The sequence below is a fragment of the Pongo pygmaeus genome, chromosome 18 (assembly GCF_028885625.2).
Source record: "Pongo pygmaeus isolate AG05252 chromosome 18, NHGRI_mPonPyg2-v2.0_pri, whole genome shotgun sequence".
In the NCBI taxonomy this organism is placed as follows: Eukaryota; Metazoa; Chordata; class Mammalia; order Primates; family Hominidae; genus Pongo; species Pongo pygmaeus.
In genome coordinates this window covers 576,527-601,648 of record NC_072391.2, presented here as the reverse complement: position 1 = coordinate 601,648, position 25,122 = coordinate 576,527, and the positions used below count along the sequence as shown (strand labels likewise).

Genomic DNA, 25,122 nt, shown 5'->3' with positions numbered 1-25,122 from the left:
TAGAATAATAAAAGTAAAAAATTTACAGCAATGCACGGCCAGACACGGTGGCTTACACCTGTAATCCCAGCACTTTGGGAGGCCGAGGCGGGCAGATCACCTGAGGTTAGGAGTTGGAGACCAGCCTGACCAACATGGTGAAACCCCGTCTCTACTAAAAAATACAAAAATTAGCCAGGCGTGGTAGCGTGCGCCTGTAATCCCAGCTACCCAGGAGGCTGAGGCAGGAGAATCGCTGGAACCCAGGAGGCAGAGGCTGCAGTGAGCTGAGATCGCACCACTGCACTCCAGCCTAGGCGACAGAGCAAGACTCCGTCTCAAAAAAAAAAAAAAAAAAATAGGGCTAAATCCACAAGCGCAACAGCAAGTGGAAGACGCCAGGCACAGCAAGAATGACCTCGCTGTGTGGGGGAACTTAAGGAAGATGCAGGGCCGGTGCAGAGCTGGCTGTTGTCAGGGGCCTGGGAGGACCCTGGGTGTGGGAGTGTTTTGTTCTTGCCTGAGAAAAAGGCCGTGGGAATGGTCAGTTTGAAAAACCTGCTGGCTGTGCACTTACAACATGGGCATTTACTTGTGGGTATATTATGTTGGCAAAAAGACTTAAACTCTGTAAAATATTTGAAGAGGTTTATTCTGAGCCAAATAAGAGTGACTAACAGCCCGTGATGCCGCCCCAGGAAGCCCTGAGAGCATGTGCCCAAGGGGATCAGGCTACTGCCGGGTTTATACATCTTGGGGAGACAGAAGACATCAACCCTACATGCAAGATGCTGCTTCAGTCAGGAAACGTGGGACAGCTCTAAGTGGGGGACAGGAGGGCTTCCAGGTCAAAGCAGATGCAAAGATCTTCTGATTGGCAATTGTTTGTTTGAAAGAGTTATTATCTAAAGACTTGGAATCAATAGAAAGGAATGCCTCGGCTTAAGATAAGGGGCTGTGGAGACTAAGGCTTTATCAAGCAGATGAGGCCTCCAGGCAGCAGGCAGCAGACCTCACAAGGTGCCAGACTCCGAGTTAATTCCCTCCTGCATCAGGGAAAAGACCTGGGAAGGGAGGAGATTCTCTACAGGGTGCAGACTTTCCCCACAAGAGACAGTCCGGTAGGGCCATTCTGAAATATGTCAAAGAAATATATTTTGGGGTAAAATACTCGGATTTCTTTCAGGGCCTGCCACCTGTCATGTGATGCTACACTAGAGTCAGGCTGGAATGTGGTGTGCTGTTGCTGCTATAAAAAGTCCGCCTTTGTCAGTCTCTGTTTAATGTGAATGCTGGTCAGCTGGGCCTGAATTCCAAAGGGAGGGGCCTAATGAGGCCTGCCTGACCTCCCAAACGATGGCCTGAACTAGATTTTCAGGTTGACTGAGCAACGCCTGAGGCTGAGAGGGGTCCATCAGTTGGCTGGGGGGCTGAGAATTTAATTTTTGCTTCACAATTACATTTCAGCATGCTGAGTGGAATTTCCAGTAGCAGGGGCAACACGGAAAGCACGGATCCACATGAGCCACTGGACACCTCCTTCATCTGACCTTCTCCCAGACTCTGCCCGTCCCTCTACTCCAGCCCCACTTAGCTCGAAATACAGGGGCTACAGAAATCCTGAGGGTGGGGGACAGGTGGGGAGAGAACATGGCCTCCTCAGGGGTGCCGCAAAGGTGAACGGGTTCCAAAACCCTGCCGAGACATTCACTTCTATAATTTCTATCTCTACAGCTAAAGATGCTGAGCAACATTTGAAACCACAGTCGTCCTGGCAGGGAAGTCAGCTGGAACAGGGAGACCGCTCGGGCAAGGGGGCAGGGCGGTGTGGGCTCATCCCAGGAAGGTCAGGAGCTACTGCAGGGCCAAGCCCCACCCCCACGTAATGGACACTAACCAGCACGCACTCCTCCAAGACCCCAGTCTGCCCATCAGACACCTCCACAGGGTGCCACATCCCAAAGGCCTCTCCAGGAGGCCCGTGGTGGGGTACAGACCTGCCTGGGAGCAGCAGCAGGGCACCATGGTCGGGTTCCTCCATGGCGTCCAGGCACTCGGAGGGTATGGCCGAGCCGCCGGCACTGTCTGCATCCCCTTCAGGTTGCAGCTCAGGGTGCACCAGGGTGCTGGTGTCCTCATCCGTGAAGGTCTCACACTCACTGTAGGTGCTCTCGGAGCCCATGTACGCGCTGTCCGTCACCTCGTTGGCCTAGGAGAGAGTGCGCCAGCAGTCAGCGGGCACAGGATGGGAGGGGAACTGCGAACGCCCCACACCTCACTGCTGCAAGGCCCTGGAGAGGGCAGTGTGGAGGGAGGGGTCTGACGCCTGAAGTCCCAACTGTCTCTAAGCAGAGACATAACTTATAAAACACAATTCAGGCCGGGCGCGGTGACTCACGCCTGTAATCCCAGTACTTTCGGAGGCCCCGGTGGGTGGATCGCTTGAACCCAGGAGCTCAAGACCAGCCTGGCCAACGAAGTGAAACTTGTCTCTACCAAAAATACAAAAATTAGCCAGGTGTGGTGGCACCTGCTTGTAGGTCCCAGCTGCTCAAGAGACTGACGGAGGAGCTTGCTTTTTGTTTTTTGGGGTTTTTTTTGAGACACGGTCTCACTCTATCACCCAGACTGGAACGTAGTGGCATGATCACAGCTCACTGCAACCTACATGGCCTGTGTTCAAGTGATTCTCCTGCCTCAGCCTCCTGAGTAGCTGGGAAGACAAGCACGTACCATCATGCCTAGCTAAGTTTTGTATTTCTAGTAGAGATGGGGTTTCACCATGTTGGCCAGGCTGGTCTCAAACTCCTAACCTCAGGTGATCCACCCGCCTCAGCCTTCCAAAGTGGTGGGATTACAAGAGTGAGCCACCGTGCCAGCCAGGTGGACCGTTTGAGCCCAAACGGTTGAGGCTGCAGTGAGATGTGATCACACCACTGTGCTCCAACCTGAGTGATAAAGACCCGTCTCAAAAAAACTAATTAATTAAAAATAAATATAACAGCTGGCCGCAATGGCTCACTCCTGTAATCCCAGCACTTTGGGAGGCCGAGGCAGAAGGATCCCCTGAGGTTGGGAGTTCGAGACCAGCCTGACCAATATGGAGAAACCCCGTCTCTACTGAAAATACAAAATTAGCCGGACGTGGTGGCGAACTCCTGTATCGCAGCTACTCAGGAGGCTGAGGCAGGAGAATTGCTTGAACCAGGGAGATGGATGTTGTGGTGAGCTGAGATCACTCCATTGCACTCGAGCCTGGGCAACAAGAGCAAAACTCTGTCTGAAAAAAAAAAATTAAATTAAAATAAATAAATATAGGCCGGGCGCAGTGGCTCACGCCTGTAATCCCAGCACTTTGGGAAGCCAAGGCAGGCGGATCACAAGGTCAGGAGTTCGAGACCAGTCTGGCCAAAATGGTGAAACCCTGTCCCTACTAAAAATACAAAAATTAGCCAGGTGTGGTGGCGGGCATCTGTAGTCTCAGCTACTCAGGAGACTGAGGCAGGAGAGTCGCTTGAACCCGGGAGGCGGAGGTTGCAGTGAACTGAGATCACGCCACTGCACTCCAGCCTGGGCGACAGAGCGAGACTCCGTCTCAAAAATATATAAATAAATAAATAAAATAAATATAATTAGCCAAGTGTGGTGGCACATGTCTGTAATTCCAGCTACTCAGGAGGCTGAAGCAGGAGAATGGCTTCAACCTGGGACAAAGAGGTTGCAGTGGGCCGAGATCACGCCATTAAGCTCCAGCTTGGGCGACAGAGTGAGCCTCTATTTCAAAAATGAAAATAAAATGAATAAAACACAATTCAACTTTTTTTTTTTTTTTTTTTTTTGGGAGAAGGAGTTTTACTCTTCCTGCCCAGGCTGGAGTGCAGTGGTGCAATCTCGTCACTGCAACCTACACCCACCCGGGTTCAAAAAGATTCTTTTGAACCTACCCGGGTTCAAAAGATTCTCCTGCCTCAGGCTCCTGAGTAGCTGGGATTACAGGTGCGTGCCACCATGCCGCTAATTTTTGGGTTTTTAGTAGAGATGGGGTTTCACCATGTTGGCCAGGCTGGTCTCAAACTCCTAACCTCAGGTGATCCACCTCGGCCTCCCAAAGTGCTGGGATTACAGGTGTGAGCCACCGTGCCCGGCTGAATTCAACTTTTTTTTAAATGAAAAACAGGTACATGTCTGAGAGCAGAAAACAAGGTACTCTGAGTAGTTTTTGTTGTTGTTGTTTGAGACAGTGTCTCTCTTTGAGGCCCAGGCTGGAGTGCAACGGTGTAATCTCAGCTCACTGCAGCCTTGATCTCCTGGGCTCAAGTGATCCTCCCACCTCAGCCTCCTGAGTGGCTGAGACCACAGGTGAAAGCCACCATGCCTAATTTTTTGAAATTTTGTAGAAATGGAGTTTTGCCTTGTTTTCCAGGCTGGTCTTGAACTCCTGTGCTCAAGTGATCCACCAGCCTTGGCCTCTCAAAGTGCTAGAACTACAGGTGTGAGCTACTGAGCCTGGCAGAGTAATTTTTTTTTTATTTTAATAAAATAGAGACAGGATCTAGCTGTAGCTGGGAACTACAGGTGCCACCACAACTGGCTCAGTTGTTTGTTTGTTTATTTATTTATTTTGAATCAGGGTCTCACTCTGTTGCCCAGGCTGGTCTTCCACTCCTCACCTCAAGTGATCCTCCATGCTGCTCAGATTACAGGCACGAGCCATCACAACCAATTGTTTTTACTGTTTTTACTGCTGTGTTTTTTTTGAGATAGAGTCTCACTGTGACACCCAGGCTGGAGTGCAGTAGTGCAATCTTGGCTCACTGCAGCTTCAAACTCCTGGGCTCAAGCAATCCTCCTACCTCAGCCTCCTGAGTAGCTGGGACTATAGGTGTGAGCCACCACACTTCGCTAATTTTGTATTTTTTTGTAGAGATGGGGTTTTGCCATGTTGCTCAGGCTAGTCCCAAACTCCTGAGCTCAAGTGATCTGCCTGCCTTAGCCTCCCGAAGTGCTGAGATTATAGGCATAAGCCACCACACCCAACTTGTTTTTACTCTTAAGTATCTAGCACCTAGCATAGGACCAGGTATAGGTAGATAGTAAATATTTGTGGATCGTACAAATGAACACAAAACTAAAGAACTATTAAACAGAACTTTTTTTTTTCTTTTTCTAATTGTTCTTGTTTTTTGAGACAGGGTCTCACTCTGTCACCCAGGCTGGAGTGCAGTGGCACCATCTCAGCTCACTGTAAACTTTGCCTCCCGGATTCAAGTGATTCTTGTGTCTCAGCCACCAAAGTAGCTGGGATTACAGGCATGCACCACTGTGCCCAGCTAATTTTTGTATTTTCTGTAGAGACGAGGTTTTGCTATGTTGCCCAGGCTGGTCTTGAACTCCTGGCTTCAAGAGATCTGCCCACCTCAGCCTCCCAAAGTGCTGAGATTACAGGCGTGAGCCACCATGCCCAGCCAACATTTTCAATTTATAATTTCAACCTTAATGAAAATGAAATTGCTGGTTAGGAAAAGTGGCCAACATTTCATGCTCAGAAGACTCTGAGGTTAACACAATTTGCAAATAAACAAGATTTCAGAAAAGCTGCAGTCCCAGCAGAAAAAGATGCCCTTTGCACTCTAGTTCTAGTATCATAAGAAGCAGACAAAGTGGCTGGGTGCCGTGGTTAATGCCTGTAATCCCAGCACTTTGGGAGGCCGAGGCGGGTGGATCACAAGGTCAGGAGTTCGAGACCAGCCTAGCCAATATGGTGAAACCCCGTCTCTAGTGAAAATACAAAAATTAGCCAGGTGTAGTGGCACGTGCCTGCAGTCCCAACTACTTGGGAGGCTGAGACAGGAGAATCGCTTGAACCCAGGAGGCAGAGGCTGCAGTGAGCCAAGATCATGCCACTGCACTCCAGCCTGGCAACAGAGCAAGACTCCATCTCAAAAAAAAAAAAAAGAAAAGAAAAAAAGAAGTAGACAGTGTGCTAAGACCTGCGAGGGCTACCAGAGGGTCCCACCCCAGGCAGCACCCACCTGAGCCTCACTGGAAGGGATGCGAAGGGCCAGGCCGAGCTGCCAGGAGCCTGGCGCACTTGCGGGAGGCCCCAGTTCCATCTTTGGCCCCTTTATTAAAAGCCATGTGACCTCAGACGCGTGACTCAACCACCTGGAGCCCTGCCGCAAACGGGGGTTATAAATTCTTGTCTCACAAGGTGACCACCTCATGGAACCAAGAAAGACAACCCAGGAAGGTGCTTTTCAAAGCACAGAAACAAGGACTGCAGGGTGCAAGTGTCACTGGTGGGTGGAAAATCCCTGCCAGCTGCTTCTAAAGCCACAAGGGAACAGGGAGTGCTGTGGAGTGTACCTACTCTGGGTGTCCAATTATAATCTCCCCTAGAATCTAAGGAAGTAATTCATAAAAACTAAGTCATTCCTCAAGAGCATCCACTGTAACCAGGAGGGCACGGTAAGAAACCCCAGCTCTCGTGCTACTCACCGTCCCTGGGCAGCTCCCACTCCTGCAGGACGGCAGGGCCCAGGGCCCACTCAGGACAGGGCTGGCCTGTGCTGGGCCTGCGGGATGCCAGGCAGGAAAAGGCGGGAGTGGCCAGGAAAGCAGGCAGGCCCAGGATGTCTGTCAGAGGCTGGGCCTGTGGGGAAGGCATGACGGAGCAGGATGCGAAGCCCAGCGCACAGGTCCGAGACGGTTTGAGGGCAACTGCCAGCTACCCCAACAGGACTGCACACTCACAGGGGCCACACTGCCCCAGAGTCGTCAGTGACAAAGACTCACCCCAGGGGCACCAGGAAGACCCGCCGCTGACTCTAAAAAGTGTGCTTATTACAACATCAGGTTCGGTGGTTCAGTACGTAGCCTAAAATTTCTTTTTTCTTTTTTTTGATAGAGTCTCGCTCTTGTTGCCGAGGCTGGAGTGCAGTGGCGCCATCTCGGCTCACTGCAACCTCTGCCTCCCAGGTCCAAGCAATTCTCCTGCCTCAGCCTCCCAAGTAGCAGGGATTACGGGCGCCTGCCACAATGCCTAATTTTTTTTTTTTTTTTTTTGAGACGGAGTCTTGCTCTGTTACCCAGGCTGGAGTGCAATGGTGTGATCTTGGCTCACTGCAACCTCTGCCTCCCAGGTTCAAGCGATTCTGCCTCAGCCTCCTGAGTAGCTGGGATTACAGGCACGCGCCACCACACCCAACTAATTTTTGTATTTTTAGTAGAGACAGGGTTTTACCATGTTGGTCAGGCTGGTCTCAAACTCCTGACCTTGTGATCTGCCCACCTTGGCCTCCCAAAGTGCTGGGATTACAGGCGTGAGCCACCATGCCCAGCCTAAAATTTCTTTCTTTTTTTTTTTTTTGGAGACAGAGTCCTGCTCTGTCGCCCAGGCTGGAGTGCAGTGGCGCAATCTCGGCTCACTGCAAACTCCACCTCCTGGGTTGAAGCAATTCTCCTGCCTCAACCTCCCAAAGTGCTGGGATTACAGGCATGAGCCACTGCGCCTGACCTTGGACCAGCTTTTAAAAAGCCAATGGACTGGTACTTCTGACAGATGCCCGATGCCCTTCCCTGGCCAGTGTGGACCCTGAGTCCCCAACAGGAAGCATGATGTTTCTAAGAACAAACCCACACTTTCTCTCAAACAGCTCATGGAGCCCTGAGCAGAGCATCTGTCCTCCTACGAAGGGAGGGAGGTCCAGGCAGTGGGGCCTGCTTATTTCACCAAGTTCCCGTTAGACCTGTAGCAGAGGATGGTGCCCCTGCAGGCAAAAGCCAGTGCCTCCTTAGAGCCACCTGTGCCTCCTCAGAGCTTAGACAGGATGGTTTGGGATGGAAAGAATTCTCCACGGACACAGGAACAATGAGGCAGATGCTACAGAAACTCAGATTCCCCATAAGCTGGATGCCAGGGCACCCTGCCAAGCCTGGAACTCACACACTCCGCTCTGGACCCACCTTCACCTTCTCATTTCTAAAGTAAGCCTGAGGGCCAGACGCAGTGGCTCACTGTAATCCCAGCACTTTGGGAGGCCAAGGTGGGTGAATCACTTGAGGCCAGGAGTACGAGACCAGCCTGGCCAATATGGTGAAACCCTGTTTCTACTAAAAATACAAAAATTAGCTGGGTGTGGTGGCGGGTGCCTGTAATCCCAGCTACCCAGGAGGCTGAGGCACGGAATCACTTGAACCTGGGAGGTGGAGGTTGCAGTGAGCCAAGATAGCACCACTGCACTCCAGCCTGGGTGACAGAGTGAGACTCCATCTCAAAAAACAATTTAAAAAATAAAAAATAAAGTAAGCCACGCCTCCCTGCCATTGCAGAGTGGCTCCGTGCACTGTAGATCCCACAGAGATGAACAGTTCTACTCCTCAGCGGCTTCGGTGACTGCACCCACCCCTTTATTTGCTCTGGGGTTGTGGACATCCACTTCCATGCCACCACCATCGACACTCAGAGCCCCTGGCGGGCTGGATGCCCTGGGGGTTCCAGATAGCTCAGCTCACAGGAGCCACCCCGCCTGCTCACTTCCCAATCCAGCCCTGTGGGTTGGTTTCTGCAGTTCAAGGCCTCCCTGCATGGAGTTTTCCAGGGCAGCCATCACCTGCCTTTCCAGAGACAAAAACGTACCTCAGAGCACGGTGCCTGCTCACTCCCGGCCTCCTGGATAAAACACAGTAACAGCTCACACCGGCCCCGGCAGTTTATTTTATTTGCCAGCCAGCCAGGACCTGGCCTTGCTCAGAAGCCATCAAGTCTATGCTACCAGCTTTTTAACATTTTTACAAATTACCAATGCTAAGATGAACTCGCTTGAAAATCAAAGTGCATCTTAGAAAACGTCGCTATGTCTAAACGTTACACTCACTCACAAGTCCCCTAAATCACCAGCGGACAGAGAAAAAGCCCGTTCAGGGCCATCAGTAACTCAAGTGGGGCCAACACTGCCCCGTCACAGCTCCTTCTTCCCTGAGCCTTTCTCCACCACAGAAGTAGGAATACTGGGCACAGTGCACGCTACTGGCTCCTCTTACCCTCAGATGCTGGCCCGGGTGGCCTCACAGGCTGGGCCTGGCTCCGTACACACCTTCCAGGAAGGGCATGCTGTTGGAGACCAGCTCCCCGTCGTGTCTCCGTCCCAACCGGGTCACTGGCTTTTCTCAAATGACAACGTCACCTTCCTACTTGCTTGTCATGCTGGGGTTTCTGCAAAGCCTGTGCACTCACCTGGAGGCACATCACCACTGGGAGAAAGTTTAACTTGCTCCCAGACACGCTCTGATAAACCTGCTGGTGCTGCCCAGGGAGGGGAAGGCAAAGTTCAGGAAGTGCCCTTGCTGGTTTAAAAAACGGTTAGTTAGTCAGGGCTGAAAACAGAGTGGCTTTTGTTTTTGGCTTCCTAAGCTGATAATGGTTTGTACAAAAGACACATTTCCCTATCATTTCACTAAGGCAGCTCTTTGCTCCAGACATCGCCAGTAGTGGGAGAAGGAGGGAGGACAGGAGAGAGCGCGGCCTGACGATTCTGTGAGATGCGACTTACACTCCCTGACTTTCCCCTCGCTCTTCCGGAAACCCTGACAAACGGCCCCACCACCCGCTGGGCTCCACCTGCTCAGATCCTCAGACATCACCATGCCCAGGAACTCAGCGGCGCCACAGTCCATCCCCTTCCACTCTCCCCACTTACTCAGACACCACAGCAGCAACTTTCCCATTATAAGCTGCCTGCCGACAGGATCCTTGGGAAAACAGTGCGAGCCAGCAGACCCACTAGCTCGGCCATGACTAACTGCACACTTTACCCGACCACCCCGGTGTGAGCACTGCGATGCTCCCAGTAAAGAGAAATGGGTCTGACTGGAACCATTCAGAATATCAATCAATCAACCAATCAATCAAAGGTTTATTTACCTGAAGACTACCAGTGGAGGGTCCCCGAATAGGGTATCTGGATGGAACACATACTCCCTACTCATCTTTATTAGACTTTTTTTTTTTTAAGATGACATGATGTGCAAGGTGTTTTTTAAAAGAGCAATCTTTCCATAAGTTTCACAGTATCGAACTCCACTTTGTGGAAAATTACATCCCACCCTTAAAAAGCAAAGCAAGACATGGAGGAAAGGTAACTGCATATTCACTAAGAGAAAGGCGCATCTGAAAAGGCTGCATGCCAGATGGTTCTAGCTCCATGGTGTTCTGGAAAAGGCAGAGCTGTGGAGACATGGAAGATCGGTAGTTGTGGGGGCTGGTGTGAGGGATGAGCCAGCACTGAATCGACTCTGTGACACTATAATCGTGGACCTGTCAAAACACGGAATACACACCACCAAGAGTGAACGCTAAAACTACGGACTTTGGCTACTAATAACATATCAGGCCGGGTGTGGTGGCTCATGCCTGTAATACCAGCACTTTAGGAGGCCAAGGCGGGTGGATCGCTTGAACTCAGGAGTTTGAGAGCAGCCTAGGCAACATGGTGAAACCCCATCTCTACAAAAAAAATACAAAAAATTAGCTGGGCGTGGTGGTTACTGAGTGTGGTCCCAGCCACTGGAAAGGCTGAGAAAGAAGAACACTTGAGCGCAGGAGGCGGAGGTTGCAGTGAGCCAAGATCAAGACTGTACCACCACACTCCAGCCTGAGTAATAGAGCGAACTGTCTCAAACAAAACAAAACAAATAATCACGTATCATGATCCCGGAATGCTCTGCACTATGTTCCATTTTCTGTAAACCTAAAATTGCTCTAAAACATGAAGCATGTTTATTTTTTTAAGTAGAAAAACTTTCTTCCATTCTAAAAAAGAAATCAGGATCTAAAAATATGAGAAGGATTCACTCTGACATGTCAGGTTCCCATCCTTCTGAAGTGACAAGCGTGAGGCTCGGCCACACCCTTCAGACCACACGGGCCTTTAAGGATAAAATGCACTGGTGCCTTCGGTGCCTCGAGTAACGTCACTCAAGGTTTCCATGCCCAGGGCTGCCATAACGAACCAGCACAGACCACGGGGCCTCAGTTCTGGAGGCCAGAAGTCCAAAGCCAAGGTGTGAGCAGGGCTGGCTCCTGCCTAAGGCTCTCGGAGAGGATGCATCTTTGCCTCTGCTGGCTTCTGGGAGCCCCAGGAGTTCCCTGGCTCTGGTCAGTCTCTGCCCCGTCTTCCTATTGCCTTCTCCCTGTGTGTCTCTCCCCTTCATTCCAGGGACACCTGTCACTGGATTTAGGGCCCAAACCAGCATGATGTCACCTTGAGATCCTTAATGAACTACATCCGCAAAGACGCTTTTTCCAAATAAGGTCACATCCACAGCTTCTGGGTGGACGTATCTTTGGAGAGGCCACTCTTCAGCCACTGCACCATACATAGGATATAAAAAATCAACAATGCCCTAACAAACATGAGAGGGGAACAAAAAGACAGATACACGTGAGAAAGAGTGCACAGGCACATGAACGCCCAGGAACACACGGTTCCCCAGACGCTGCAGACCAAGGGCTCTGGGTTACCCTGCAGAGGCTTGGGCGTCTCCTCGTGAAGAAGCTGGGTCCTTCTCAGGGCACAGGAGCAGCCGTCTGCAGTCTTGGGGTCTCCCAGCATGTTCTGCACACTGCAGCCATGCGAGAGGGCCCAACTCCCACCACACACCCTCTTAGCCAGCATCTCACTGCTGCCTCACGTGCAGAAAGAGCATACCAAGGCACAGCCAAACATGGGACCCACGGTGGGTGCCCTGGCCCCAGAAGCTGCAGCCCAGCTGATAACTGGGACACCGCTGTAAGGTAGAACCACCCCCGGGGTCTGTGTGGGCAGAAGTGAAGCTGCCCACCCAAGGGTGAGGGTGACTAATCCCTGGGGCAGCTTCTCAGAACAGGGAACTGAGTATAATCCCATGGCTCCCACGGTACAGTGGCGTCCAAAAGCAACTCAAAAACTACCCTGTGCCAGCCTCAGCTTTCGAGGAGTCAGGACTCAGAGGACTGACATGAGAAGCCCAGGCCCTACCGGCCGGCAGCTCAGCCCCACTTTTGGTGCCCTTGCTTGGCAGCAGGCTGACCAGGACTGGCAGCTGCCACCTCCACCTTCCCGGCGGCCCCCAAGGGCTCAGGTTCAACTTCATGCATTTTCTGCTGCAGCCACGTGGCTCTCCTGGAATCTAACCCTCCAGACCGGCGGACATGGTTACACTCTGTCGACCACGGCTGTGCTCGAAGACCCTCTCCCCAGCTATGTTGAGAACAAGGGACCCACAGTGACAGGAGACACAGGAGACGCCATGTCACCGTGACAACCCTGGCTGCATCTGGGAGCAGGATGGAGGACAGCCAAGCAGGGGCAGGCATTAGTCAGGCATCTCCAAACACAGAAAATCATTTGCAAGTTGACAAAAGGAATCCTCCCAAGCCCTCTGCTCCGCCTGTGCCTGCCAGCCTGGCAGCGGGTGGTCGTGACATCACTGTCTACCCCACCTCTGCTGGCGACAGGCCCTGGGGGAGGACTCCTGCCCAGGCTGAGAGGGCATGTGGGACAGACAACTGTGGGCCTCCCGTCACAGCCACAGAGCCCCACGGTGCACACAGGGCGGGAGGCCCTTCCTTCACGCCGGCTTCTACGGAAGACAGCCCAGGAGGCACGAGCTATAGGGCATAAGGGAAGAGGTGGATGCCAGACTTCCCCCAAGCTCCTGGGTGAAAACCACTTGCCTCGTAGGTAACGAAGTCATCGAACTCGTCCGGGCAGGCCAGGGGCTCCTCGTCTTGGGCAGAAGCGACGCCACCGTAGCACTGGCCATCGGGATCTGCAGGGAGAAGACCTCGTGCTCAGCAGGCCACCCGCAGCCACCCAGTGACGGGACCCCTGGTGGCCTCAGGGCTCCCTGGGAAGGAGGCCCCCAGGGACAGATGTGTGGGCGTTGGGGGCCCTGGGGGGGTCAAGACAAGCAAGGGAGTGAGCATGAGAAATCCAGGGAGATAAAACAGCCTTGCCGACGGGTCAGAGATGCGTTGCCCACAAGAACAAGGCTTCTGGACAGAATTCTGAGGAGGAGATGCGGAGGTAGGAGATAAACTTTTTATTTCTTAAAAGAAGCAGACAGCACTGCAAAAAAAAAAAAAAAAGGGCAAGACGTTGAGCTCTATAAAACTGTCCATGGCCTTTAAAAAGTGTTAGGTACCAATCAGATTTAAACCTTTAAAACATTTACATGAGAAGGTGTAGGCATGATGAAATAATACGAAAACAACATCTTTTCCTGGGTGCTAGGCTCACGCGCAGTTTTCATTTTATTTTCATTTTTTTTGCTTATCTTCTATAATCAATGTTCTATGAGAAAAACTTTAAAGGAAAAGCTATCTTCTCACGAGAGACAGGCTATAATTCTTACATCAGCTACAGTCATCCCTTTGCAAACACAACCTATCCCACAGCACCTGCCTCTCCTCCTGTAGGAAAAGGCACTGGCTTCCAGCCTCTCAGTGATATTCACAGGTCAAAGCACCTTCCAGGGCCTGTGAGTGACAGAAGACACTTAGGTGTCCTCACACTGTCTCACTATTAATTCAACTACTTGCTTAAAATATACCAGCTACTTATAAAATAGCATTACTTACTCAATACCTTTAACACAATCTATTCTAATGTCAATCACTTATTTTAAAAGTGAAGGTTGGGGCCAGGCACAGTGGCTTATGCCTGTAATCCCAGCACTTTGGGAGGCTGAGGCAGGTGGATTGCTTCAGCTCAGGTGATTGAGACCAGCCTGGGCAACATGGTGAAACCCCATCTCCACAAAAATACAAAAATTAGGTCGGGTGCAGTGGCTCACACTTGTAATCCCAGCACTTTGGCAGGCTGAGGCAGGAGGATCATTTGAGGTCAGGAGTTCAAGACCAGCCTGACCAACATGGTGAAACCCCATCTCTACTAAAAATAGTAAAAATTGTCTGGGCATAGTGGCGAACACCTGTAATTTCAGCTAATTGGGAGGCTGAGGCAGGAGAATCACTTGAACCTGGGAGACGGATGTTTCAGGGAGCCGAAATCACACCACTCTGCACTCTAGCCTGGACGACAGAGCAAGACTCCATCTCAAAAAAGAAAAAGAAAGAAAGAAAAGAAAAGAAAAAAATTAGCTGGGCATCGTGGGACACACCTGTAGTCTCAGCTACTCTGGAAGCTTGAGCCAGGGAGGCAAAGGATGCAGTTAGCCAAGACTGCACCACTACATTCCAGCCTGGGTGACAGAGCAAGACCCTGTCTCGAAGAAAAAAAGAAAAGTGGAGACCAGGCATGGTGGCTCACACTTGTAATCCCAGCACTTTGGAAGACCGACGCTAGAGGATTGCTTAAGTCCAGGACTTCAAGACTGGCCTCGGCAATATAGCAAAGATACTGTGTCTACAAAAAATAAAGATAAGGCCAGGTGTGGTGGCTCACGCCTGTAATCCTAGCACTTTGGGAGGCCGAGGCGGGTGGATCACTTGAGGTCAGGAGTTCTAGACCATCCCAGCCAACACAGTGAAACCCCATCTCCACTAAAACAATTAGCCAGGTGTGGTGGGGGCATGCCTGTAGTCCCAGCTATTCGGGAGGCTGAGGCACAAGAATCACTTGAGCCTGGGAGGTGGAGGCTCCAGTGAGCTGAGATCATGCCACTACACTCCAACCTGGGTGACAAAGTGAGACCCTGTCTCATAAATAAATACATAAATAATAAATTTAAAATAATAAAAAATAGGCCGGGCATGGTGGCTCACGCCTATAATCCCAGCACTTTGGGAGGCTGAGGTGGGCAGATCACGAAGTCAGGAGTTCCAGACCATGGTGGCCAACATGGTGAAAACCCGTCTCTACTAAAAATACAAAAATTAGCTGGGCATGGTGGTACATGCCTGTAATCCCAGCTACTTAGGAGGAAGGCTGAGGCAGGAGAATAGCTTGAACCGGGACCCGGGAGGCAGAGGTTGCAGTGAACCAAGATCGCGCCACTGCACTCCAGCCTGGGCTACAGCGAGACTCTGTCTCAAAATAATAATAATAATAAATTAAAAATTAAATTACATTTTAAAATGCTAACAGTCTTGCCTGCACTTATAAACACTGAAACGCAGAACTAAAACCTTTCAATATACAGCGAAGCATTTTGGACACAGCGCATGACAGCTCAGGTTCTGACAGTGGGCAAACAATCTGAGGGTCTTGCCCCAGAGGGCGGAGCAGGGGATATGAACACAGATGGCATTTTTATATTCTTGGTAGGACCTAAACACCATTCTCGTATTAGTTTTCTTCATAAGAACTAAAACAATTTTCAATTAATTGGGAATTTTTCACGTGTGTTTCCCTTATTCTTCTAGAGCATGAGGGTGTGTGAGACACAGCAATGGCCTATTTGGAACAATCCCTCTCTATCTCATTCTATTCCTGAAACAAGGCCTGTGGCTGTGACGGGAAAGCCTCCTTGTGCTTCCCAGCAAACTAGGCCAGCACATCCTGCTGGTCACTCCTCGACGCAGACAGGGCTGACAGACAACACAGGCTGCCGCAGCCACGATGGCTGCTGCAGCCACGATGGAGGTAACACCTGAAGTGAACTTCGGCTGAAGTGCAGTTTGGATGATCACATTTTCCTTTCTTCTAAATGCTATGAAATAATTCCAAGATCATCTTCGACTTCGTTTTATTCTAGTTTCACTCTCCTTCCTCACGAAACGTAAATCATGACATCAAATTACACAAAAGTAAAGCAGACGCTGCAGCCCCAGAGGCCATGTGTCCAATGCCATGGCGGCACCTCCTCGCTGACGCCGCGGCACCTCCTCCCTGACGTCCCTGTACCTCCTCCCTGACGCCCCTGCACCTCCTCCCTGACGTCCCTGCACCTCCTCCCTGACGTCCCAGCACCTCCTCCCTGAGGTCCCTGCACCTCCTTCGACGCCCCTGCACCTCCTCCCTGAGGTCCCTGCACCTCTTCTCTGACGCCCCTGCACCTCCTCGCTGACGCCGCGGCACCTCCTCCCTGACGTCCCTGCACCTCCTCCCTGACGCCCCTGTACCTCCTCCCTGACGTCCCTGCACCTCCTCCCTGACGCCCCTGAACCTCCTCCCTGACGCCCCTGCACCTCCTCCCTGACGTCCCTGCACCTCCTCCCTGACGCCCCAGCACCTCCTCCCTGACGCCCACTCCACTCTGCAGTCAGCTCTGCAGTCAGCTCGGTGTCCCACCCCTCACACCAGCTCTCAGGGATGTCCCACCATCCTCTTCAGGAGCCTGGAGCTGGAGACAGAATTGTGAGGCCTGCCTCTCACCTGCTCCTTCTGACCCTGCCTCCCTGTGGCCCCCAAACATGCCAGGTGAGCCCTTCTGGAATGCTGCCTTCCCATCCCGGACGTTCTCAGGGAGGCCTCCCCACTCCTCTGCCTCCCTAGCTCCCGCCTTACTTTGTGGTCTGTCTCCCACTAGAAAGCCAGCTCCCAAGGGCAGGGGTTCTGCACTGCCGTTTCGTGCTACGTCCCAGAGCCTGGAACAGGCTGGTTCGACAGCACTCACAGGCCCGTTGCCCCATATGTCCCCATCTATGGTCCTCACAGGTCCCAGCTGTGCTCTCCCTCGGCTGCAGCCACCTCCACCAGCCTGGCTCAAGCTCTCATGCAGTGAGATAGGAGAGCCCTGACCAGCTCATGATGACTAGCTCACCGCCCTCTCAAGCAGACAGTCACAGGAGCCCTCCCAGGCCCATCTGTCAGCTGCTGGGAAGGAGAGCGGGGTGCTCCAGCTGCTGTGGGACTAGCCCAGGTGACGGCAAGGAGAGAAGGGGACGGTGTCTGGGAGGAGGCCCCAGCTTGGTGTGTCAGGTGGCTGGGCAACCACTAAGAAACATCTGGAGATGGGCTGTCCTTGGACGATCACTCTCTCACCTCTTCAGTCACTAAGCCAAGATGCCGGCAACCACAGGCAGCCACAGTCCGCAGCTGGCAGCCCCCAGGCTTCCCAGACAGAGCATCGGACTCCTCCGAGGGCAGCAGGCCAGGCTAGAGGCTTCATTCTGCTTGGTGGGCATCTCCCACACCCTGACTCCTGAGCTGAGAGTGGGCACCTTCCAAGCCAAGGCCTCCCAGGAACCCCTAGAGCTGAGCTTGCCCCATTTCGCATTAGCCATGGTCCACAGGAACAAACCAACCCCTACACTGATGACAGAATTGTGGACCCAGGTGGCTCCCTCCTGCTCATATCATGGTACCTGGGGCCACTGCTGTTCCCAGCCTTGACCCTGCAGAGGGATCTGAGCACTTCACCTGTCCAAACCTACAAAAGACCCATCTTAACTCTCCATGACAGGCTGTGTGTCCCTGACCCCCGAGGGAACACATCTCCAGCCCAAATCTCCTGCAGGCCGCCCTCAGTCACAGGCCCAGGAACACGCTCTATCAGCCACATTGTGCAGAGCAAGTTTACCCTATGACAAGCCGAGACCAGCACATCCAGTTACTGGCCAGGGCCCTGAGTGCTCTGAGTCTTTGTGGCACCAAGGAAATGGGTTGTAACATTTATAACAAGACCAGCAGTCACAACAAAGAATTCCTGGTTTTATTCAAAATGCGTGGAGTTACAGTCCTGTTCCCTGTGATTTCATACACGTGCCTGTCACTAGAAAATGAACCACTGCTGGCTGGGCGCGGTGGCTCACGTCTGTAATCCCAGCACTTTGGAAGGCCGAGGTGGGTGGATCACCTGAGGTCAGGAGTTCAAGACCAGCCTGGCCAACATGGCAAAACCCCGTCTCTAACACAAAAAATTGGCCAGGCGTGGCAGCGAGAGCCTGTGGTCTCAGCGACTCGGGAGGCTAAGGCAGGAGAATCGCTTGAACCTGGGAGGCGCAAGTTGCAGTGAGCCGAGATCATGCCACTGCACTCTAGCCTGGGCGACAGAGCAAGACTCCATCTCAAAAGAAAAAGGAGCCAGTGCTGAGAGGCCTTGGCTACCGACAGGCCACCCACACTCCCCTCTAAGCTTGCATCTACTTCCCTCTGTATTTTCCAAACAGTCCCCATGAGATGCCCTGCCACACTGCACCCTGCCCTATTTTCCCTCCTCCAATCTTCCAAAATGGTTACATCGCCATCTTCAGTTACATCAATATTCAATTTAACTATTATGACTATGTAAAATATGGCTTGTTACTGGACCAAGAAGTACAGGCTCTCTTATTCCACTTCTTGTTTTTCATGGAAGTGGTAACTGCCACCCTGGGGTCTTGTGCTTGGCCTCCATGCACCCATCTCAGCCCCAAACACTGAGGCCTCTCCGATGACAGCCAGTTCTGGGGGTCCCCAGGCTCCCTCATCATCAACCTAGAAGCCTGCATCCAGTAATTCTTGACTTAAGAGTGAAGACGAAACACAGCTATACAAAACAAAAACGACATAGCTACCAGCTTCATGAGGGGCTTTTCTCCTCCCTGCGACTGAGACCCAGCTAACGTGAGTCTCCAACTCGCACCTCCATGAACTCAGGGGACCAATGGCTAGAAAAGAAGCATCCTCTCAGGCGCACCCATCACATGCATAAAAACCACCCAGCAAGTACCAAAGCATCAGTGTCATAAAAACCACCCAGACAGCCCAGCCAGTACCAAAGCATCAGTGTCATAAAGATCGCATTCTCTATTACACACAAAATTCTGTTTGGAATTAATGGCAAGTTTTTTTTGTTTTGTTTTGTTTTTGAGACAGGGTCCGTCACCCAGGCTGGAGTGCATGGAGTGCAGTGGCACAAACACAGCTCACTGCAGCCTCCACCTCCTGGGATCAAGGGATGCTCCCACCTCAACCTCCCAAGTAGCTGGGACTACAGGCATGCGCCACAATGCTCAACTACTTTTTTATTTTTTTGTACAGCCAAGGTCTCACTATGTTGCCCAGACTGGTCTCACCCTCCTGGGATCAATTGATCCTCTCACCTCAGTCTCCCAAAGTGCTGGGATTACAGGTATGAGCCACTGTGCCTGGCCCATAATGGATTTTTCAAACTAAGAGGAAAAAGTTTACACCTAGAATCTCCCCAGAGCTAACCAGTGAATCAGTTAGAGAACAAACTCATCCCAAGGGTCATGGGCACAGCTGCCATGTCCCAGGAGTAACCTGAGGAGAACCAGACTTTCCAGAGGGCCTGGAGGGAGGACCTGCAGCACACCATGCAGCAAGCCTCAAGGCACAGGATGCGAGACGCCAAAATTCTCACAAAGCCGCTACTGAAAGCTTTGTACAGAAGGACAAACGTTAAATAAATGTATAAAGTACACACCTATACTCAAGACGTTACTTAAGGGTTGCAGCGTATCAGTTAGACTGAGACGTGGCCCCATCAGCCTCAACCTGCTAGTGCTCAGCCTGCAGACTCTGAGGCCTCCTGACTCTCCTCTTCCTCCCCCTTCTCCTGCCAATGCTGCCTCCTGAGGGTCTGTGGCCACCTGCTCTGCCCATTGCTCTGCAGGCCCCCTTGACCCAGAGCTTGCCTCCACACTCCTCTCAGCCTCCAGAGCCTGCAGTCTCTCTCCATCCTCGTCCTGGGCCCCTCGCCCTGGGCCCCTCGCCCCACCTCAGGACTGCTTCCTCATCTGGGCCAGGTGGTCTTTACCTGGTTGTCAGGGTGTCCTTTCTCCCCCCACCCCTCCTCAGAGAGGGCTGCCTGCCTAGTTCCCATCTCACCCCCGGCCTGCTACGCTGACGGCAGCAGCGCCTCACCCATTTGTCCTCCTGCCGCAGCCCGCTGGCTTGCTCTGGTGCTGGTTCACCACAGAGGCCCGGGGCCAAGCCCAGCGCAGAGGCCATGCTGGTCCCGCAACATGTTCGTGGGTGAAAGAACAGACAGTCGAATAAAGAGTAACAAATGGGGAACAGGCCGGGCTCAGTGGCTCACGCCTGTAACCCCAGCACTTTGGGAGGCCAAGGTGGGCGGATCACCCGAGGTCAGGAGTTCGAGACCAGCCTGGCCAAAATGGAGAAACCCTGCCTCTAATAAAAATACAAAATTAGCTGGGCGTGATGGCACATGCCTGTAATCCCAGCTACTCGGGAGGCTGAGGCAGGAGAATCGCTTGAACCCGGAAGGCGGAGGTTGCAGTGAGACGAAATCATGCCATTGCACTCCAGCCTGGGCAACAAGAGCAAAACTCTGTCTCAAAAAAAAAAAAAAGAAACAGGGAACAACACACAGCACGTTTCCCCAGAGCCATCTAAGGACTTGGCATCACCTTAGAGACACTGTCAGGCAATAATTTTGTGGAGGAGACAGACAAGACCTGAGGTCGAGGTCCAAGGGCATCCATCTCCCTGACTGCACCTGCTGACTCTGAGGTCCCCAGCCAAGGTCTGACTTATCCTGCACGTGCAGGAAGGAGGGAAAGGACCCGCCACTGTCACCCCTACACCGCCTGGCCAAACATGAGGAAATGAAATGGCCTGTTCAGAGCTTCAGAACTTGATGTAAGATGGACAGTGTATAGTATGGGGACTGGTGAGTGTGAAACGGCACAGCCACTGTGAAGAGCCGAGTTTACCCCAGCACATGACCCACTCCTAGATACAGACTTGAAGACATGCGTCCACACAAAGACTTGTAAACAAACGTGCCCATCACCAGGAGAATGAAGAAATGAAATACGAAATACGGCACAAGCACGCAATGGATCATGCTGGGGAAGGGATGGTGCTGGGGAAGGGATGGTGCTGGGGAAGGGATGGTGCTGGGGAAGGGATCATGCTGGGGAAGGCATCGTGCTGGGGAAGGCATCGTGCTGGGGAAGGGATGGTGCTGGGGAAGGGATCATGCTGGGGAAGGCATCGTGCTGGGGAAGCCATCGTGCTGAGGAAGGGATCATGTGCGTGCTGGGGAAGGGATCGTGCTGAGGAAGGGATCGTGCTGCGAAGGGATCGTGCCGAGGAAGGGATCGTGCTGAGGAAGGGATCGTGCTGAGGAAGGGATCGTGCTCGGAAGGGATCGTGCTGGGGAAGGGATCGTGCTGGGGAAGGGATCGTGCTGGGGAAGGGATCGTGCTGGGGAATGGATCGTGCTGGGGAAGGGATCGTACTGAGGAAAGAAGCCAAGTGAGAGCATACGAACCCTCAAGACAGGTGAAACTGGACAGGCACAGTGGTTCATGCCTATAATCCCAGCACCTCAGCCTTGGGAGGCTGAGGCAGGCGGATCACCTGAGGTCAGGAGTTCAAGACCAGCCCCACCAACATGGTGAAACCCCGTCTCTACTAAAAATACAAAAATTTTTATATGTTTTGTATTTTTAGTAGAGGTGAGCATGGTGGTGGGTGCCTGTAATCCCAGCTCAGGCAGGAGAATCGCTTGAACCCGGGAGGTGGAGGTTGCAGTAAGCCGAGATCGGGCCATTGCACTCCAGCCTGGGCGACAAGAGTGAAACTCAGTCTCAAAGAAAAAAAAAGATAGGCAAAACTAATCCATGGTGACAGAAATCAGCAATGGTGCCAGCAGGAGGGAAGGCACTGCCTGAGGGCGAGGGGTATGCAGCACCCACATGGGGACAGTGATGCGCGTGACAGGCTCCGCACTGCCAGGCACGGGACTCTGTCGGAGCTCACAGAGGAGCAGGCGTGAGCTGCACATTTCACTGCAGGTGAATTTTTACTCAAAGGAAGACTGGAAACGAACACTGGCCTCTAGGGAACGATGGTGGTGCGGGGAAGCATGCTGATTACAAACGCATCCCATTCGAGAGGGGCTGAGACGTGGGGAGAGGGTGCAACAAAGTGCTGCCTGCAGAGCACGGGTGGTGAACACCCACTTGGGTGGCCATGGAATCAGTCTTTCAATATTTTGAAAATTCTCAAATTTTCATCATGAAATCTTTGAGGAAAGGGGCAGTTGCTTTCTAGCATTATGGAAAAGCAGTTAACGCAACAAATTTTGGAAAACAGGGTATGTGAGGAGAAAGTAACAAGAAAGGAAAGAGACCACCTGGAAACCTGGGGTATGTTGGGGGCTTCAAGGAGAAGGAAAGACGTTAGAGTCAGCACGAGGAGCCTGGTGATGTGCAGGTGGCTGAGAGGGTGGCTGAGGAAGGGGAGAAGAGGTGGGAGCTCATGGCAGGGATGACTGACCTCCGTTTCTGATGGCTGTGATCCCTTGGTAGAAGTCTTCAAAGCTGATCACGCCGAGCCCACTGGGATCCAAGTACTTAGTTAAGTCCTTCACCTGTAATTGCCAAATGAGACTAGGTTACCCTAAGCCTTTACAGCAGGGGTCCCCAACCCTGGACCTCGGACTGGGAGAGACCTGGTGTGTGGCCTGCTGGGAACAGAGAAGCACAGGAGGAGGTGAGGGAGCATTACCGCCTGAGCTCCCCTCCTGTCAGATCAGCAGAAGCATCAGGTTCTCATAGGAGCGCAAAGCCTACTGTGTGCTCCGCATGCGAGGGGTCCAGGTTGCGCGCTCCTTATGAGAATCTAACGCCTGATGATCTGAACAGTTTCATCCTGAAACCACCCCAACCCCCTGCCCGTCTGTGGAAAAGCGTCTTCTATGAAACCAATCCCTGGTGCCAAGAAGGCTGGGGGCCGCTTTAGGGAATCAGGATTAGGTTGTATCACGAGCTTGGCTTTTTCACCACATGCAAAGAAGCCGCCAACAGGGGCGGTGCTGACAGTGACAGCCTCTGACTCCTCACGTGCAAGAGGCAGCACGGCCTCCAAGGGCCACTGCAGACGGCCACAGCCACAGGACAGGCAGCACCCTGTAAATGGGCTACCAGCAGCACCTGGCGTGATGAACCACAGGAGTAGGACCCTTGCCACTGAAAGCCAGCAGCCAGGGTCTTATGTGGGGAGATCAGTTCTGAAGTCTTAGGTATTGTTCCGGCAAGGATCCAGCGTGCCAACATAGCTATGTTACGTAGATAACATACATAAGCACACACTGCCCATTCAGAAATGCCTTCCTGGCTCTGCAGAGTCCTTGGTAGAGAATAACTGAGGGAAAAAGACCCTTGATATCAAAAATCATAAACGCTAAGTAGGGTAACTCACACATGGATGTAACATAAAATGAAACTCTTCAGAAAGAATGCAGGTTTATTCAGCCACAAGTGTAAATTGGATTTCATAAAAATTTAAAAATTTTCAGGGGATGGGGTGGGAGGGGGGAGAGCATTACAGAAAATAGCTAGGCTTAATACCCAGCTGATGGACTGACAGGTGCAGCAAATCACCATGGCACACGTTTGCCTATGTGACAAACCTGTACATCCTGCACATGTACCCCAAAACTTAAAATAAAAATAAAAAATAAAAATTTAAAACTTTTATACTCAAAAGACATTAATAAAAGCAAAAAAATGACACTGACTGGGAGAAAGTATTTGCAAATCATATATCTGTTAAATGACTTGTGTCCAGAATATATAAGGAAATCTTATAATTAAGAAGACAACTCAAGCCAGGCACGGTGGCTCACACCTGTAATCCCAGCACTGTGGGAGACCGAGGTGAGTGGATCACCTGAGGCCGGGAGTTCGAGATCATCCTGACCAACGTGGAGAAACCCTGTCTCTACGAAAAATACAAAATCAGCCAGGTGTGGTGGTGCATGCCTGTAATCCCAGCTACTCAGGAGGCTGAGACAGGAAAATTGCTTAAACCCGGGAGGCAGAAGTTGCAGTGAGCAGAGATTGCGCCACTGCACTCCAGCCTAGGTGACTGAATGAGACTGTCTCAAAAAAAAAAAAAAAAAAGACTTAAATAGAAATTTCATCAGAAAATATGTATGAATGGTTGATAACCACATGAAAAAATGCTCAATTAGTCCTTAAAGAAATGCAAATTAAATTAAAATCACATTGCAGCCAGGTGCCTTGTGGCTCACGCCTGTATTCCCAGCACTTTGGGAGGCTGAGATGGGATCACTGAAGGTCAGGGGTTCCAGACCAACCTGGCCAACATGGCAAAACCCCATCTCTACTAAAAATACAAAAATTAACCAGGCGTGGTGGCGCTCGCCTGTAATCCCAGCTACTCAGGAGGCTGAGGCTGGAGAATCGCTTGAACCCGGGAGGCGGAGGTTGCAGTGGGCCAAGATTGTGCCACTGCACTCCAGCCTGGGCTACAGAATGAGACTTTGTCTGCAAAAAAAAAAAAAAGTTTCAGGCTGGGTGTGGTGGTTCACGCCTATAATCCCAGCACTTTGGGAGGCTGAAGCAGGCGGATCACCTGAGGTCGGGAGTTCGAGACCAGCCTGACCAACATGGAGAAACCCCATCTCTACTAAAAATACAAAATTAGCTGGGCGTGGTGATGGGAACATATAACCCCAGCTACTCGGGAGGCTGAGGCAGGAGAATTGCTTGAATCCGGGAGGTGGAGGTTGCAGTGAGCTGAGATTGTGCCACTGCACTCCAGCCTGGGCAAAAACAGCGAAACTCTGTCTCAAAAAAAAAAAAAAAAGTTTGAACACTGATAAATATTTGATGATATTAAGGAACTGTTCATTTTCGTAGGTGTGATGATATTTTTGTAATTTTTCAAAGAGCACTGCTTTTTAGACACATGTACTGAAATACTTAGAAATATCTCAAGAATCTGGGGTGAGGCACAGATGTCACCAGAGGCATGCCTGCACGTTGCTGTGACTGGGGATGGGTACCAGTGCACCGTTTCACTACTCTCCACTTTCATATGGGTTTGAACTCTTCCATAATGAAAACTTCAAGAACAGCAAAAGAGGAAAAAGAGAGCAAAGAAGAAAGAAGTATGGGCCAGGGAGAAAGGAAAAAGGAGGCAGCATTCAGCCACAGAGGGAGCAGACTCCTGAAGAAAGCCCCTCTTGGGTGGCGGGCTGGGCCGTGAAAATGATCAGGGACAGGGAGAGGCAACAGGCTGGCAGGAGCCCTGGCTGCAGCCACATCCATTAACTGACAAAACCCTAGGGCCTCAGGCAGGTTGGGGCAGAATGAGCATCAGTGAACCCGAGGAAGGCCCCCCAGGCCCTGCGGGCATCAGTGAACCCGAGGAAGGCCCCCCAGGCCCTGCGGGCATCGGTGAACCCGAGGAAGGCCCCACAGGCCCTGTGGGCATCGGTGAACCCGAGGAAGGCCCCACAGGCCCTGTG

At 51.8% G+C, this 25,122-nt stretch overlaps 1 protein-coding gene across 3 annotated transcripts in view; it reads right to left on the bottom strand.

Annotated features, from left to right (window-relative positions):
• The window catches only part of RAB11FIP3 (RAB11 family interacting protein 3), a 96,278-nt gene that overhangs the window by 38,226 nt on the left and 32,930 nt on the right, over positions 1-25,122 (bottom strand). For all 3 annotated transcript variants that reach the window (XM_063654120.1, XM_054455251.2, XM_054455252.2), the window contains exons 2-4: positions 22,122-22,215; positions 12,695-12,789; positions 1,977-2,188 (exon numbers count right to left, since the gene is read on the bottom strand). In XM_063654120.1, the coding sequence (XP_063510190.1) occupies positions 1,977-2,188; positions 12,695-12,789; positions 22,122-22,215 (401 nt within the window). The remainder of the gene's footprint in view (positions 1-1,976; positions 2,189-12,694; positions 12,790-22,121; positions 22,216-25,122) is intronic.